The sequence below is a fragment of the Notechis scutatus genome, chromosome 7 (assembly GCF_049901735.1).
Source record: "Notechis scutatus isolate UNSWTSFEM ecotype Mainland chromosome 7, rNotScu1.2, whole genome shotgun sequence".
Lineage (NCBI taxonomy): Eukaryota > Metazoa > Chordata > Lepidosauria > Squamata > Elapidae > Notechis > Notechis scutatus.
Window position 1 is genome coordinate 8,769,448 of NC_142015.1, and position 15,151 is coordinate 8,784,598.

Here is a 15,151-nt window from a genome sequence, read left to right on the forward strand (position 1 = left end):
ACGCCTGTAAACAATGTTGTCCTGCGTAGCCAAAGCTTTCATTGAATCCAGGATGGATAGCAAGACATACAGCTGTTTGCTTGTCTTTGAAAGATTTAGTTTTTCCTCACCCAATGCAGGTGTGACAATGCACTGATCGCATACTTTTGTACTTGAACATATTGAGTTGTCTTTGGCTAGAATTAACCCATAATATTTAACATTTGCTTTCCAGTATCCAAATTACGAGGCAGATGTTATGTTTCTTGAGATACTGAACAACTGCAGATTCCAGAGTTTCAACTGTAATACCCTCATGAAAATTATATGCTTTCTACCAGCGGTCCCAAACCTTTCCAGCTTGCTGACTGGCCAGGCGTGGGGAGGAGTGAGGTGTGAGTGGCAGGTGCACGTGCGCTTGCACAGCTCCATGTGTGCAAGTGTCAGGTGCGCACGTCTTCCACTCACACAAAAGGAGCTTTGTTTGGGAGCAGAAGGTGTTTGCACTTGCACACGAAGCTCTCCTCAGGCTAGCGGTAGGCACTTTTGCGCTAGCGAGTGAAACTCCACTCGCTTGAGCATCTCTACCATGGCCTGGTTTCAAACAGGCTGTGGCCCTGGTACTGGGCCGCGGCTCAGGGGTTGGGGACCCCTGCTTTTTACACCAGGTAAATGAGTGCAGCTATTTTTAAAAAAATCTTTCTCTGTTTCATGCTTTCTGATGCTTACATAATAAGGTAGCCTTTCACATCCTGGTATTGCCCAGGTGTTTTGGAAAATAACCAGTGGTGCGATTCAATTTTTTTTACTACCGTTTCTATGGGTGTGGCTTGGTGGGCGTGGCAGGGGAAGGTTACTGCAAAATCCCCATTCCCTCCCCACACCATTAACCTGCTCTCCAGCTCCGTTCTCCTGTGCAGGGCAACAAAAGGAGACCCAGCTGATCAGCTGGGACTCAATGGGAGGCAGAGAATAGATGGGGCAGGGACAGTCAGAGGTGGGATTTGCCGGTTCTCCAAACTATTCAAAATTTCTGCTACCGGTTCTCCAGAACCTGTTAGGACCTGCTGAATACCACCTCTGATCATAACCTTCCAGAGTTCCTTTCCAGCATGTGGCTTGCAATTTTGAGGATTTCTAGGAAGGCACTGGATTGGGAGAAGACAGCCTAGAGCAAGAATCGGTTTACTTATCACCTTCTGTTTGTTTTACTTATTGAAAACATTTGCATTGTCCCCAGTATCTGGGTGATGATATTCATTCATTCATTCATTCATTCATTCATTCATTCATTCATTTATTGTTTGATTGAATTTGTATTGCCACCTATTTGCCCATGGCGACTCGAGGCGGCATACAGAACGCAAAACCATATTTAAAATAAAAGAACAATAAAAACTAACAAAAAGAATCACATAAATTAATAAAGTACAATAGAAAAAAATCTGGAAAAAATAAATAAACAAACAAATAAATAAAAAAATCACACACACCCAACTCCCACCTCCTGCCCCAACGACAGCATAGCATTGATCAAGTTATCAGTAAATCTTTAAATTGTGTGACTCAAGCCATCACATTAAACATTAAATTAGATACTGTACATCTACACAGGTAGTCCTCAACTTATGGCAGTTCATTTAGTGACCATTCAAAGTTACAACGGCATTGAAAAAAGTGACTTATGACTGTTTTTCACACTTTGGACCATTGCTGCGTCCCCATAATCACATGATCAAAATTCAGGTGCTTGGCAACTGACTCATATTTACGACGGCTGCAGTGTCCATGGATCATGTGATCCCCTTTTGTGACCTTCTGACAAAGTCAGTGGGAAAGCCAGATTCATTTAACAACCATATATCACTAACTTAAACAACTATAGTAATTCACTTAGCAATTGTGGCGAGACAAGTTGTAAAATGGAGCAAAATGCACTTAACAAATGCCTCACTTTACAACAGAAATTTTGGGCTCAATTGTGCTCGTAACTTGAGGACTACCTGTATAACAAGTAATCAATTTAATACAAGGGTCTTCAAACTTGGCAGGTTTAAGACTTGTGGACCAACTCCCAGAATCCCTGAGCTAACATGACTGGAGGAGGAATTCTGGGAGTTGAAGTCCACAAGTCTTAAAGCTTCAAGTTTGAAGACCCCTGATTTAATAGATCCCCATTTCTGTTCTCTCTTCCCCTCAAATTAGGCAAGAGTGTTATATCAAGAGGAAATTTTACTGATAAAGGAGAATATTTTTAGCTCAGGGTTAAAATGAGGGGTCCTTGGTGCTATCAGAGCTTGGTTTTTTTCTTATAGAGGTTCCATTATCCAAACTAGGTAACATCATCAGTGCTAGTAAGTGCTAGGGAACAAACCTCATTCCTTACTAGCACTGATGTTGTTACCTGGTTTGGGTATTGAAACGTCTGCAAGAAAATATCCCAGCTCAGAGACCACCAAGGCTATGCAAAGATGCATCATTTATGATAATTTACATCATTTCCATGGTGATATGATTGGTTGCAAATCGTTACAGATACTGTAATTTATAATATAGTTGGACATTTGTAATTTAATGGACTCAGAGGAGCAAGAGATAGTTGTTCTGTTAAATTAAGGTTTTGCTTCTATTCTGTTACAGTTTAAAGAAGAAATAAATCTGTTAAAACCTTCTGGTTTTTGCTTTATCTTTTTTTAAGTAGAATGTTTATCTTTAACATTCCAAGTAAGAAACAAAAGAACAGCTGGGCTTTCTCTGCTTCTGGAACCAAGCAAATTAGGTTGATGAGTTTATATAAGTGTAGATTTATATCTGAGGATTTTTAAAAATCATTCCCTTTCAAATGGAAGTAAAATAAATAAGGTTGGCTTTGTTTTCCAAAAGGGGGATAATGTTTGGAATTACAAGGGTTCTTAAAGGTTGGATGGAGAGTTGTGCTGCTTGCTGGAGTGATAAAGGGCAGGAGAAGGGTGGGTGAATGCACTTTTCTTTGTGTTCTCATCTTTCACTGGACAACCCACAATCCTTTCTCCAGCTGTTTGGATCTCCCAGGAAGCCTGATCTGAAAAAGCAGAAAAGGTACATTACAGGTAATGCATAACAGAAAACACACAAGCCCAACTGTGCCCCTGGTGGAGACTGACTCTGAGGGAGAGGAGGAACAGCCGACAGGGAGTGGAAGTGTGGCTCCGGAGGTTGTGGAGGAGGCTGGGGAAGGGCAGAGGCTGGCTGGGCAGTCAGAGGAGGACCCAGGCCCATCCCTTCTCCATCCTAGGGCACGCAGGGAGGAGAGGATAAGGGAGAGATGTGGTCTACTGGGGAGGAGATGGCCTTGATCCTCTTCATGGGCTGCAGCTGTGACAACTGACAACGGGCGAGTGCTGGAAACAAAGCGTGGAAATATTTCTAGTTTATTGTTCCTCTCTTGAGTTTGGTGTCCTTCCCAGTATGTGTTCTGATATCTATGGATGTCTTCAAGCCCTTATCTTGCTTGGTTTGTATTGTTTTTTACTCTTACGATTTAAAAGGCATTTCCTCCTCCTTGTAACTGCATGCGTGGGAGTTTTTTGTCTCCAGTCAAGGATATTTGGAGCTTGGAAGCAAAGTGAAGGAATAAAAGGGGCTTCACCTGTTTTTTTGTGACTGTTTATTTTGTATCCCGCCCTGGGTCATCACAAAAGGCCCTCTTTCAGACATACTCCTTAGGGACAGGATCAACTCTGACTTAATAACAAAATGTATTCAAAAAGGTCACCAATATTCTAAAGCATCCTGAGAAGAACTTCTAAAACAGGCGTGTTTGCTAGGGAAGAAAGCTTGAGGAAAGATGGAAAGATAGGCTTCAGCCACTACCCCAAAAAATTGCTCAAAGTCAACCAATTTATGGTCCCTTTAGATCACTGACGCTGCTAAAGATGTGATTAGCCCATTTTCTTTATAAATTGCCAAGCAGTAGAAAGCCTTGACAGCGTAATATCCAAATGTCACCAACAGACATTAATTAACCTTCTTTCTTGATTTTTAGTGTGCAGAAGGCGCAAACAAGACCGGCAACAAATCCCATTTTCATGTAATGCGGCTTACTAATTGCGTTGCTGTAGTTCCTGCAGAACCTTGTCATGTGGAAGAAATGCCGTTGTTTAGATTTGTTCCTTCTCCCCTGTCCACTTTTTCTAACGGCTGTGAGCAGATTTGTTTTCTCTGGAACATGCAGTAGCTTCATCAGAGGGGCAAAGCAGTCTGTTTGAGTCAAACCTTGCTAAAAATCCAGCTGGAAAAATCCGTTTGGCGTGCCAACTTCCACAGCAACGACCGTTTGGTCAGTTTCCTTGACGAGCCCTTAACTCGAAAGAATCAAGTGATGATTTTAACCCCTGTGGGTGATTTCAGGGACAAAACTGGCAGCAAAATTAGCATTTCATAGGAGAATGTTCACCTTCCTTTTTAAAACAGCACAGTTGCTTGGCCCTTGTGGGATTCTTGAAATATTTTTAACTGGTGGATGCAGTTTAATAAAATAGGTCAACCAATTAATGTAGCTTCTTTTTTCTCGAAAGCACATTTTAGGGGTAGATTGCTGAAAGGCATTTATTTGTGATTCTGAGCTATTTTACTTCAAAATAGCTGACTTGATTTACAGTATATGGAATGTCCTCAGGGATACTTGCTGTCTTCATCTGGACCTGTAACAGAGAAGGGTGTCAACTTATTCTCCAAAGCACCTGATGCCAGGACAAAAAGTAATGGATGGAAACCTAGAATTAAGGAGAAATTTCCTGACAGAGAGAACAATTAATCTGTGGAATGGTTTGCCTCCAGAAATTGTGGGTGTTCCAACACTGGAAGTTTTTTAGGAAGAGATTGGACAATTATTTGTCCGAAATGTTACATTGATTTTCTTCTTTGAGCAGGGTGTTGGAGTCCTTCCAAAGTGATTCTGTTATTCTGCTAAATCCAACGCTTTGTTCTTATTGATGCATTGTTTGATGTCTTTGTGTTTCAGAGCGATCGCCTTTTGATCAAAGGAGGCAAAATAGTCAACGATGACCAGTCCTTCTATGCAGACATTTATATGGAAGATGGGTTGATAAAGTGAGTAGCTGATGATTTTGTTTCTGTTACGGAATTAAGTAAAAAATTGTCTTATCATAGAAACAGACTGGGCTGTTGAGCGTTGAGATAAAACTTAACTGATGCTTAAGGGAAGAAAAAGTGGAAAAAGCAATTTCGGGTTGAGTTCTTGAGATCATTAAATTTAGCGCAGTCTGCCACAAAGAAAACATGCACTGAGTTGTAGTCCAGATATATAAATATAGATTTAAGGTTGACCACAGAGATTGAGAACTTGGCAAGCATGGGAAGACTTTGGTGCTTCCCATCCTTGCCAGCACACAGTCTAGATCCTGGCAGCACTTCTGCCTATTGGGTGGAAATATCCTATGAAGACATGAATTATAAAGAGCAGTTGCAGCATTTCTTGCCTGGCTTCTGGGCTGTTAACTGAACTGGTGTTGTACTTGGCTGTAATTTAGGAGTGTAAAAGTACATTCCAGGGTCTGCATTGAAAAGAAGTTCAAGGCATTTGCTGCAACTCTTTTTTTTTTTTTTAAGTAAAAGTTGTATTGATTTTAACAACAAACAAAAACACATAAAACATAAAACATAACATAAAAACATCATCATCCTTCATAAATTTACAGACAGTGTATCGGTTGGTTTACCACTCCTTTTTGTGCATCCATTTCATAGTCATCATAATAATTATGTTACATAATAACTCATATTATCAATCAACAATTATATATCCCAATATCATTATTGGCATTTGCTGCAACTCTTATGAGAAGAAGGCTTTATTGGCAGTCCCAATGGTTTTTTTTTTCCCTGTCAGAAGGGCACTGGATCTTCTTGGTTTTTTTCCTTGAAAATGAACATTTAAAAAAACAAAAAACCCTTGAACACATGCTTCTCTCTGTGATACTGATTCTAATACCAGACTGCTTCTTATCTCAGACAAATAGGGGAGAATCTTATTGTGCCAGGAGGGGTAAAAACCATCGAGGCTCATGGACGAATGGTGATCCCTGGAGGAATTGATGTCCACTCCCGTTTCCAAATGCCTGACCAAGGAATGACCTCTGCTGATGACTTCTTCCAAGGAACAAGAGCAGCCCTGGCTGGAGGCACCACTATGATCAGTAAGATCTAATTTATCTAATTTAAATGTAATAACCAGTTTGGTCTAATAATTAAGGTACCAGGCTAAAAACTGGGAGACCGTGAGTTCTAGTCCCGCTTTAGACATGAAAGCGGACTGGTTGACTTTGGGCCAATCACCAGGAGACTGAGAATTCTACTCCCGCCTTAGGCACGAAAGCCAGCTTGGACAGTCACTCTCACTCCAGCCCACCTTACAGGGTTGTTGTTATGGGAAAGAGGAGAAAGGTATGTTGGGTAAGTTTGCTGCCTTTAGTTCTCTGTAAAATAATAAAGGCAGGATACAAATAACATAAATAAAACATGGAAATCAAAAGATGATGCTTGTGCAAGAACGAAAGGTCAGCAAGCGGCGTGAGCCACGGAACTGATGTTTCCATCTAAAAATACTATTGTTGTAGAGAGAGTTAGTGTTTCATTGTTCAGGATGCTTCTGACTTTCCTTTCAGGCAATGTTTTATAAAGGTTTTGCTCTTAGGACCCCTTTCCACTTTTAAAATGTATGGAGGACCCTCAAAGATCTTTGTGTGTGTGTGTGTGTTACATTTATCTTCACTTACCATATTCAAAATTAAAATTGATGCATCTGTAAAACATTTATTTATTGAATCATGTAAAAATAACAATACTAAAACCCATCAGGTAATAACATAAATACCTTCATAAAAAATGCTACATTTTTAACAAGTTAAAATAAAAAGGAGAAGAATGACATCATTTAAATTGCAAATATCTGGCAACTCATTTTGTTTTGGAGACCACTTAGAGGGTCTTGGAAGATTCCAGGGATCCTTGGAGTCTATTTTAAGAAACTCTGCTTTGGGGTGTTACAATACTCTCCTAATTTTAAATGGTTCGGGAGGGAAGCAAAAATCTTATTCCACATAAATCTAAGCAATATCAACAACCGTGTATGCATCAGACCTGCTCCTGATACCCTAGATTAGCTCAGGAAACATCTAGTGTAGCTTATTTTAGAGTAGCACACTTCTATCTCCCGTCAGGAAATGTAATGAAACCTTTGTGAATCCTTGCAAAGAAGGTCTGGAGATTCTGGTTGAATATTAGACAAAACTTCTTAATAATAAAAGTTGTTTAACAGCAGAAACAACAGTCTAGTGATATCAAGCTAGATATTTTAAAGCAGAGTCAAATTTCTTTTAGTTGTGATGGCGCAGTGGTTAGAATGCAGGATTGCAGGCTAACTCTGTCTATAGCCAGAAGTTCGATCTGACCAGCTCAAGGTTGACTTAGCCTTCCATCCTTCTGAGGTGGGTAAAATGAGGACACAAATTGTTGAGGGCAATGTAAACCACTTAGAGAGGGCTGTAAAGCATTGTGGGGTGGTATATAAGTCTTAAATGCTATTGCCATTGCTACTTGTTTTGTTTCTAAGAAACATACATGGCTGTCTCTTCTGAGATCATTTCCACTAGCCCCCCAAATTTAGCAAATCCTTGAATTGGAAGTAGGATTATATCTTTTGGAGGCAATAGGCTGACTCTGTAAACTGCTTAGAGAGGGTAATAAAGCACTGTGAAGCAGTATATGCTATTGCTATTTATATGTAAAAGATGAAAAAGCATAATTGCGTCCCTTTTCAGGCCATATTAAGCTTTGTTCTGAGGATAGAAATTAATACTTTTCTTTTGAAGGCTACTACTTTTTATGGGCTTATTATGAGACTCAGGTTTACCAGAAGTTGTACATAGGCATCAAAACATCTATTATTTGGTTTTTTAAAAAATAAAATGCCTTTGAAATCTGACAAGATCATCTCTATGTTGTGAGTTTTGCACATAAACAATGATATTTGAAAGAAGATTCTGCCCGAGTTCTTCTGAGATTTTATAGAGTAGGCTCCTAGGCAAAGCTAATATAGCATCATCAGGGTTTTGAAAGAGAGAATTGTCATTTGAGTCTCCTTTTCCTCCGCCATTAATTTTTTTGGTCTCTTGCAAGATACAATAAAGCAAATTGGGCCATCTCTATATTTTTGTTTCTATAGTAACTTCTGTGCTCCTTGTATTTCTTTTCCAGCTAATGTAATTTTATCTACTGCTTCAATATTGAGATTCTACTGAAGTTGTTCCCTCAGTGAAAGCATTAATGCACCAAGGATTGTAAAGCAGCTTGGCAATTAGCCCTAGAGGAATTAGATGCTTGTGCATTTGTATTGTGTCCAGATTTGTAAAATACATTATTTATATCTATTACAGCTGGCTGGGTTGATGGGATGTATTATGTCTAGATTGCTGGCTATTGGTGTGTGGGCTGCAATGTCTCTTTTTGGTGGGGGTTTGGAATAAACAAAGATTAGAGTTGTCCAGTTAAGTTATCCATTGCTGGATTGGGTGGAGCCCCCAGTGTAGATTGGAGAAGATGTCAAAATGTGAAACTTGGCCTGGGAGAAATTGGGCATCCATTGTGGTTTGCATTGATTCAAAAGCCCAACATGGGATTTGAGTTTCAAAGCACATAACTTTGAAAAATATGGAGAGATTGGATTTTTTAAAAAGAAATATCAGAGCTGTCTTGGGAGATATTGGTGAGTCCTTTACAGTCCATGTTCCCTCCTCTTGCACTTTTCTGTTGGATATTTTTTTTAAAAAAATTCTGGTCCAAGAAAAGAAAATGAAGGAAAATGTGAGTTGTCTCTCATGTTAAAGTAAATCAGGGGCTCTCCAAACTTGGCAACTTTTAAGACTTGTGGACTTCAACTCCCAGAATTTCCCAGCGATCATAACTAGCTGAGGAATTCTGGAACTTAAAGTCCACAAGTCTTAGAGTTGCAAAATTTGGAGATCCTTAAAGTGGATGGAAAAGTATTGATATACTGAAGCTGAATTCAGGCTTTTGACTTTATCTTGGCTTATTGCAGTTACTTACATCAGTTTGACAGATCCATGATTAGCATCAAATATTTTTAGTTGGAAACCATACACAAATCATAGCTAATGGTGGTCTATCAAATACATATGCAAAACTGTCCAGAGATATCCAGGAGAGGGACTTTGAGGCTAGTTTGAGCTTCTAGCTAGGTAGACACATTGCAGTTGATTCCTTGGTGTTCTCTGAGCTTGGTTGTTTCCTTGCAGATGCTTCATTAACAACTAGTTAACATCATCAATGCTGACACTGAGGACCCCACAGTCCAGCCCTGAGCTATTAATATTCACTTCTGTTGGTAACACATTGCACTAAAATCTGTATCACAGGCTGCAAACAGGTCCCATAGCAACAGGGGCAACATATCAGTAATTTCACACATTGCAATGCTAATCATTTGTGGACCGGGCCATATTTGAATGATTTTGTGCTGCATACCACGCAATATACTATGGTTTACATAGCTGGATTTTTCCAGCTTGCTAATTCTTACAGTGGAGGCCTTGTTGCAAATTTGTGTCACCATTATGAAATATTGCTTTGGTATGTGAGATGGAAAATTCAGGGGGGAGACTTAAGCAAGGTTTACATAGCACAGCAAACCAAAGTGTCATTCACATTGTTGCTAAAGTGACAAGGAAAGTGTCCATAAAGTCTCTGTGAGTTGATGTTGATGAAAAGAGACTTGATTATTTTTATTTTGAGTTGGACGAAGTTACTTGTCTTTTGCAAACCCAATCATGCTTCATTCAACAAATCATGGTTGAATAGTATGGCCTATCATGGGTTGAAGACAGCCCTGGAATTGTCAGGGTAGAGCAAAGTTGCATGCTTATAAAGTTCTATACTTTTACAAGTATACTTTAGATGGTTTACACCAGGGATCCCCAACCTTTTCGACGCCGCCGGTTCCGGCCAGCTGCGCCGCCATCTTTTTGACGAAAATCACTTCCGGTGCGTCACGAGTGATTTTCGTCAAAAAGCGGATGTCTGGTGAGCTTTTCGGGAGAAATGGCTTTCACCGGAAAGCTCACCACGCTGCGCCGCCATCTTTTTGACAAAATTGCTTTTTACCAAAAGATGGCGGCCCAGCAACCAGCGGCGGTAAGGCTTGTTCGCGCGGTACCGTCAGACCGGCGGTTGGGGACCCTGGTTTACACCATGTTCCCCTCCTCCTGCACTTTTCTGCTGGATATTGGTCCAAGGAAAGAGGAAGTTTGAATTGGATTTCATGCTAAAGTAGATCAGGAGGTCAGAAGAGTATCTGTATAAACACGAAGAAGGTAGCCTCTTTGAAGATGAGACCATCTTCAAATGGCAAGAAGCGTGTCTGTATATAAAGGGTTAATTTCCTTAGAGGACTTTTTCTCTAGGCTAAATAAATTTGGTTGAAGTTTTGTACATCTGTCATTGGAGTCCTTGAAGCTAAGTAGGTGCTAAGCCTCCACAATATTTCATCTTGGCTCTCTTAACCTCTTCCTTCTTGTTGCTGATCCTACTAAGGAACTGTTGTTTCTCAGCCTTAACAGCTGGATTGGATTTTTGCACAAATATGCTTGTCTTCTCTCTTCCCCACTCTCTCTTCCCCCCACAAGTTCTAGGGCTGGAGTTTAGGTTAGCCCATGTGTCTTTCTCATGGTACAGAAATCTCATGTGGCATTCTGAGTCATACATAACTTGTACAAAAGGCGGGGGGGGGGGGAATGGACAAGAAAATAAGGGACACATCAAAGTAGAAGAGAAGGATGCACCATATTATCGAAAGAAATGACACATCCATATAATCAAATTTAGGTTTGCAGTGGGCTTGCAGAAGCAACCTTGGCTAGGTACTAAAATTTAGAAGGCCATACTGCACTCCGTTTTTAATTCCAAACTCTTAATATCTAACAGGGCCAAAATGGTTGATCAGCCGAGAACTGCTATATTGAAATGACATTGTTATTCATCTCTTTCCTGTCTCCTCAAAACAGAAACATCTGGATGGTTGGCCTCACTATTTCTCTTCTCTTTCCCGCCTTCCACTGACCAAAATCTGGAAGGAAAAAAAAGGTTTTGACGTATTTTTCAAGCAAATCAACTACTTTTAAGTGCTTTCTGCAACAGAATATTAATTTACCCAATTCTGTATAATACACCAGATTAAATGCAAAATTCTTTGACTGGAGAAAACAGAAAAAAATAGAATGTCTGCTTCAATGGTGTGTGTGGCATAGACACCAGGGAAATTTGTTTGCAATGGGATATGGCATGGCATCACATGCTTCAAATCGCTTTTCTTCCAGAACTTCAGGAAAGCAGTTTACAAGAAGAGAAGTGACCTGAAGGCAATTTGCAAAACTGTCAGACCATTTTATAGAGACTTTTTGCAGAGTATTTCAAATATTCACCCACCAGTGTTTGGCGCGCACTGGTTGGGATCCCAGGGACATCAAGAGAAGGGCACTTACACTAGCTGTATACTTTTTCTAAGCCATGAACCATGCCTGGGTTCACAGAGAGGTGATGTGTAAGGTTTTAATTATGGCTCATTGCCAGCTTACATGTCAGAACCAGAGGATGATCTGCATCTTCAAAGAGGCTGTTGGAAGACGATGAAAGACAGACTCACAACGGAGATTCAAACCAAGTTTAACTCCAGAACCTATTTTAATAAGAGGATTCCTTGCTCCTTCCTTCTTCAACCTTACTGCTTTTAGTTCTTTGCAGAATCATAGGGAATTGCTTTGTAAGAAATCGTACTTTGGCTGGTTCACATAGTGACGAAGCCATGTTTTGTTGAATAGGGTCACAGTAACTGCTAACCATGAATCAAACCATACTGTGTCTTAATGAGATATGAGTCCAACTTCTTAAGTTGTTTATTTGTCTGTAGTTCTGGACAACGAGGCAGTATGCATGAGCAGTCCAAGTAATGACTATCATACGTTAGAATGACCCAAGCTAAAAATAGTTATAATCTCTCAAAACATAACAAAGAAACAGATGTGCTTCTGTAGTCCTTCAGGACCATGAGTTAGATTTTTTGTATGGGCTGATTATGTGCTGTAGAACACTTATAGAAGGTTTAGAGGAAGAGAAGGGTCGAAGTAACTTAGGAGTACACATCATAAACATCGTAGACATGCATTCCCACTGTATACATCCCAAAATACATCTTGGAAACATAGAATTCACTCTGGTGCAATACAAGAGCTCCATGAATGAAATTATGCAATGTATTTCCTATATAAAATAAAAACAAAACACCTTTTGTTGCCTAGAATACATAATACGTTCCATTTGGGTTGCTGAGCACCCATAAATTACCATTTTCTTCCAGTATTGCAAAATAGCTATTGAATGGTTAGATGACTTCATTTTTAAGAAATTCCCCATCCCTGGACACACCACAGTTGTCAAAGGCTGTCTTTGGCTCCTTTCTTTTGTTCAAGGGTTTATTACGACTTGGAGACACAGTTAAATCAATCACCAGCTCCCCCCCCCCCCTTCTAAGAGTTCCTTGGGGTTTTCAAATGATATCTGTTTTTAAAGAGCTACATTGATTTTCTTTTACATGAAGAATAATTTGTTGACAAAAAAAAAAAATGCTGCTGAATCCCTTGATGGATTTCTTTTGAAAAAAAGAAGCAAGAGCTTTCTTCTTTTATCCAAGTAATCATTACTCCAAGTTACAAAATCTAATTGGAAACGTATTCAAATGAAGAATGAGAATGATTCTGCCTTTTCTCCTTCCCTTTTAGCTATTTTTATCATCCGAATGCTAGAAAGAGTAACTGGTGGTTGGATATATGTGTGCATTTTTAGAAACGTCTTAGTTTTTGATGTCTTTGGATCCAGGTTTAATTATGGTTTTTGGGTTGTTGTTTTTTGAAATGGTGACCAAAGGCTAGACTAGACCATTTCTGCCTCCCTGCCCTTTGCTTTCTCTAAATTTCCTCCATTTTTTTTTTAAAAAGGGAGCAATTGATGAAATAGAATTTAACAGACAGCAAACAGCACGTCACATAATTTGCCTTTGTGAATTTCTTTAGAACAGATATCTGCAATTGATTTAACAACTGCTAAACGCATATGAACTGTTTTGTTTTTCTGATCTAAAGCTAGGGCCAATTTTTCTGCTTACTGTTTTTAATTCTGAAGAGGATGAATAAAAATATTTGTGGGGAGAGAGGAACTTCGGTTGTGTTGAATTCTCAGTTTGGGTCATGTGTATTTTTCTCAGATTTCCCCCAGCAAGATAAATCTTCGCTACTCAGAAATTCAGCCCCACGTGCTGTAAGTAACTAGTAGCAGAAGCTTCCCAGATGTGTCACAGCAAAATATGTTGCGTTTGCTCTAGAATTTATTTCTCTTATCAAAGGTTTGCCAACTTTATCGATGTAATCCTCGCCCCTGGTCTACAATTTCTTGCAATCTCTACCTTTCTGATCTCTCCCCTAAAAGCCGCGTCATTCTTGCATGAATTTTAAAAAATCATGTGAGAATCTGGCCATTTTTAATGTTTTAATTTAGGATTATCAAGTGCTCCTGGCTTTCAGGGGTATAACATATTATTTAGCGATAATATGCTAAATCAAGCAGTAATAACCTACAAGAATAACAACAAACCAGGGTTAAAATGTACAGATCTAACGTGACTTGTGAATCCAGATATTGCACTCGTCCTGAAGAGTCCAGCTTTGCAGTCTGGAATTGCAAGAGACAAGCAGATTTGCATTGCTGTGCTCTGTTCACTCCCACAAAACTCATCCTAAATCTGAAAGAAATTTAGGTTATCGCTTAAATAATATTACAGAATAACAAGAGTTGGAAGGGACTTTGGAAGGTCTTCTAGTCCAACCGCTTACTCAGGCAGAAAGCATGGCGGGGACACCTAGTTCAGCCAGCAGCCCTGCCCTCCTCCCTATTATCTATTATGCCCACTAAAGAGGAAAATCATGTCTTTGTTTTACTTTAGAAAAAGCAGCAGTAGATTTTACGGAGCAAATAAAAACACTGTTCAGATTCAGCCCATCTCACAAAAACCTAACTTCAAAACCCACATTCTTATCTTTGAAAAATGCACCATTCTTTATTGCTGTCAAATGCACATACAGGTAGTCCTCAACTTACAACAGTTTCACCTAGTGACCATTCAAAGTTACAACAGTACTGAAAAAGATGACTTATGATCATTTTTTCACACTTATGACCGTTGCAGCATCCCCATGGTCACATGATTTACATTCGGATGCTTGACAGCTGACTCACATTTATGATGGTTTGCAATGTCCGAGGGTCACATTATCCCCTTTTGCGACCATCTGACCAGCAAATTCAATGGGAACATCCAACTCACTTAACAGCTGTGACTAATTTAACAACTGCAGTGATTCGCTTAACAAATGTGACAAGATAAGTTGTAAAATGGGACAAAACTCACTTAACAAATTTCTCACTTTGCAACATACATTCTGGGCTCACTTGTGGTCATAAGTTGAGGACTATCTGTACATGTTTCCTCAATTCATTGTCAAAAATCTTTTTTTTTCTTTCAGTATCTCAAAATTTAAGGTAATCAAGGAAAGAAACATAATTTTCCTAGATAACTACCGCTGTTGGAAGGAATTGTATCTTTTTTTTTAAAGTAGACTTCGTGCACTGATGTTTTTATAACAGAGTCCTCTGACTAGCAATTTAAGGCTGTTTCAGAAGTGTCTGGATTAAGTCGAGTGCTACTACTGACACTTTCTTGGCTAGTCTTTTTTCCTCCAGGGGGAAAAAAAAGAGGAAAATTTCTGCTAGTTTCTTTATTCATTCTATTTGTTCTTGGCAATTCTTGTTTCCTCCTAAAGGTCAGGAGAAGCAACAGAGAAGAGAAACGGATTCTAAATGTTCCTAGGAAAAAACCCCATCACGGGTATAGGTGAATTTACTAATAAACATATTTATTATTAGTAGCAGTATCCTTTTGTACATGGCCAGTCACCAAGTGTTTTGAATCGATAACTATTACCGCAACTTCTGTTTTTCAGAGGCTACAATATGCATTGTTTTTTGTGCTACGCTGCACTAGACAAATTTC

General features: G+C 39.4%; 1 protein-coding gene across 4 annotated transcripts in view; it reads left to right on the forward strand.

Moving 5' to 3' along the window:
* Window positions 1–15,151, forward strand: part of DPYSL2 (dihydropyrimidinase like 2) — an 81,285-nt gene that overhangs the window by 28,106 nt on the left and 38,028 nt on the right. For all 4 annotated transcript variants that reach the window (XM_026671326.2, XM_087969946.1, XM_026671327.2 and 1 more), the window contains exons 2-3: window positions 4,982–5,070; window positions 5,992–6,176. In XM_026671326.2, the coding sequence (XP_026527111.1) occupies window positions 4,982–5,070; window positions 5,992–6,176 (274 nt within the window). The remainder of the gene's footprint in view (window positions 1–4,981; window positions 5,071–5,991; window positions 6,177–15,151) is intronic.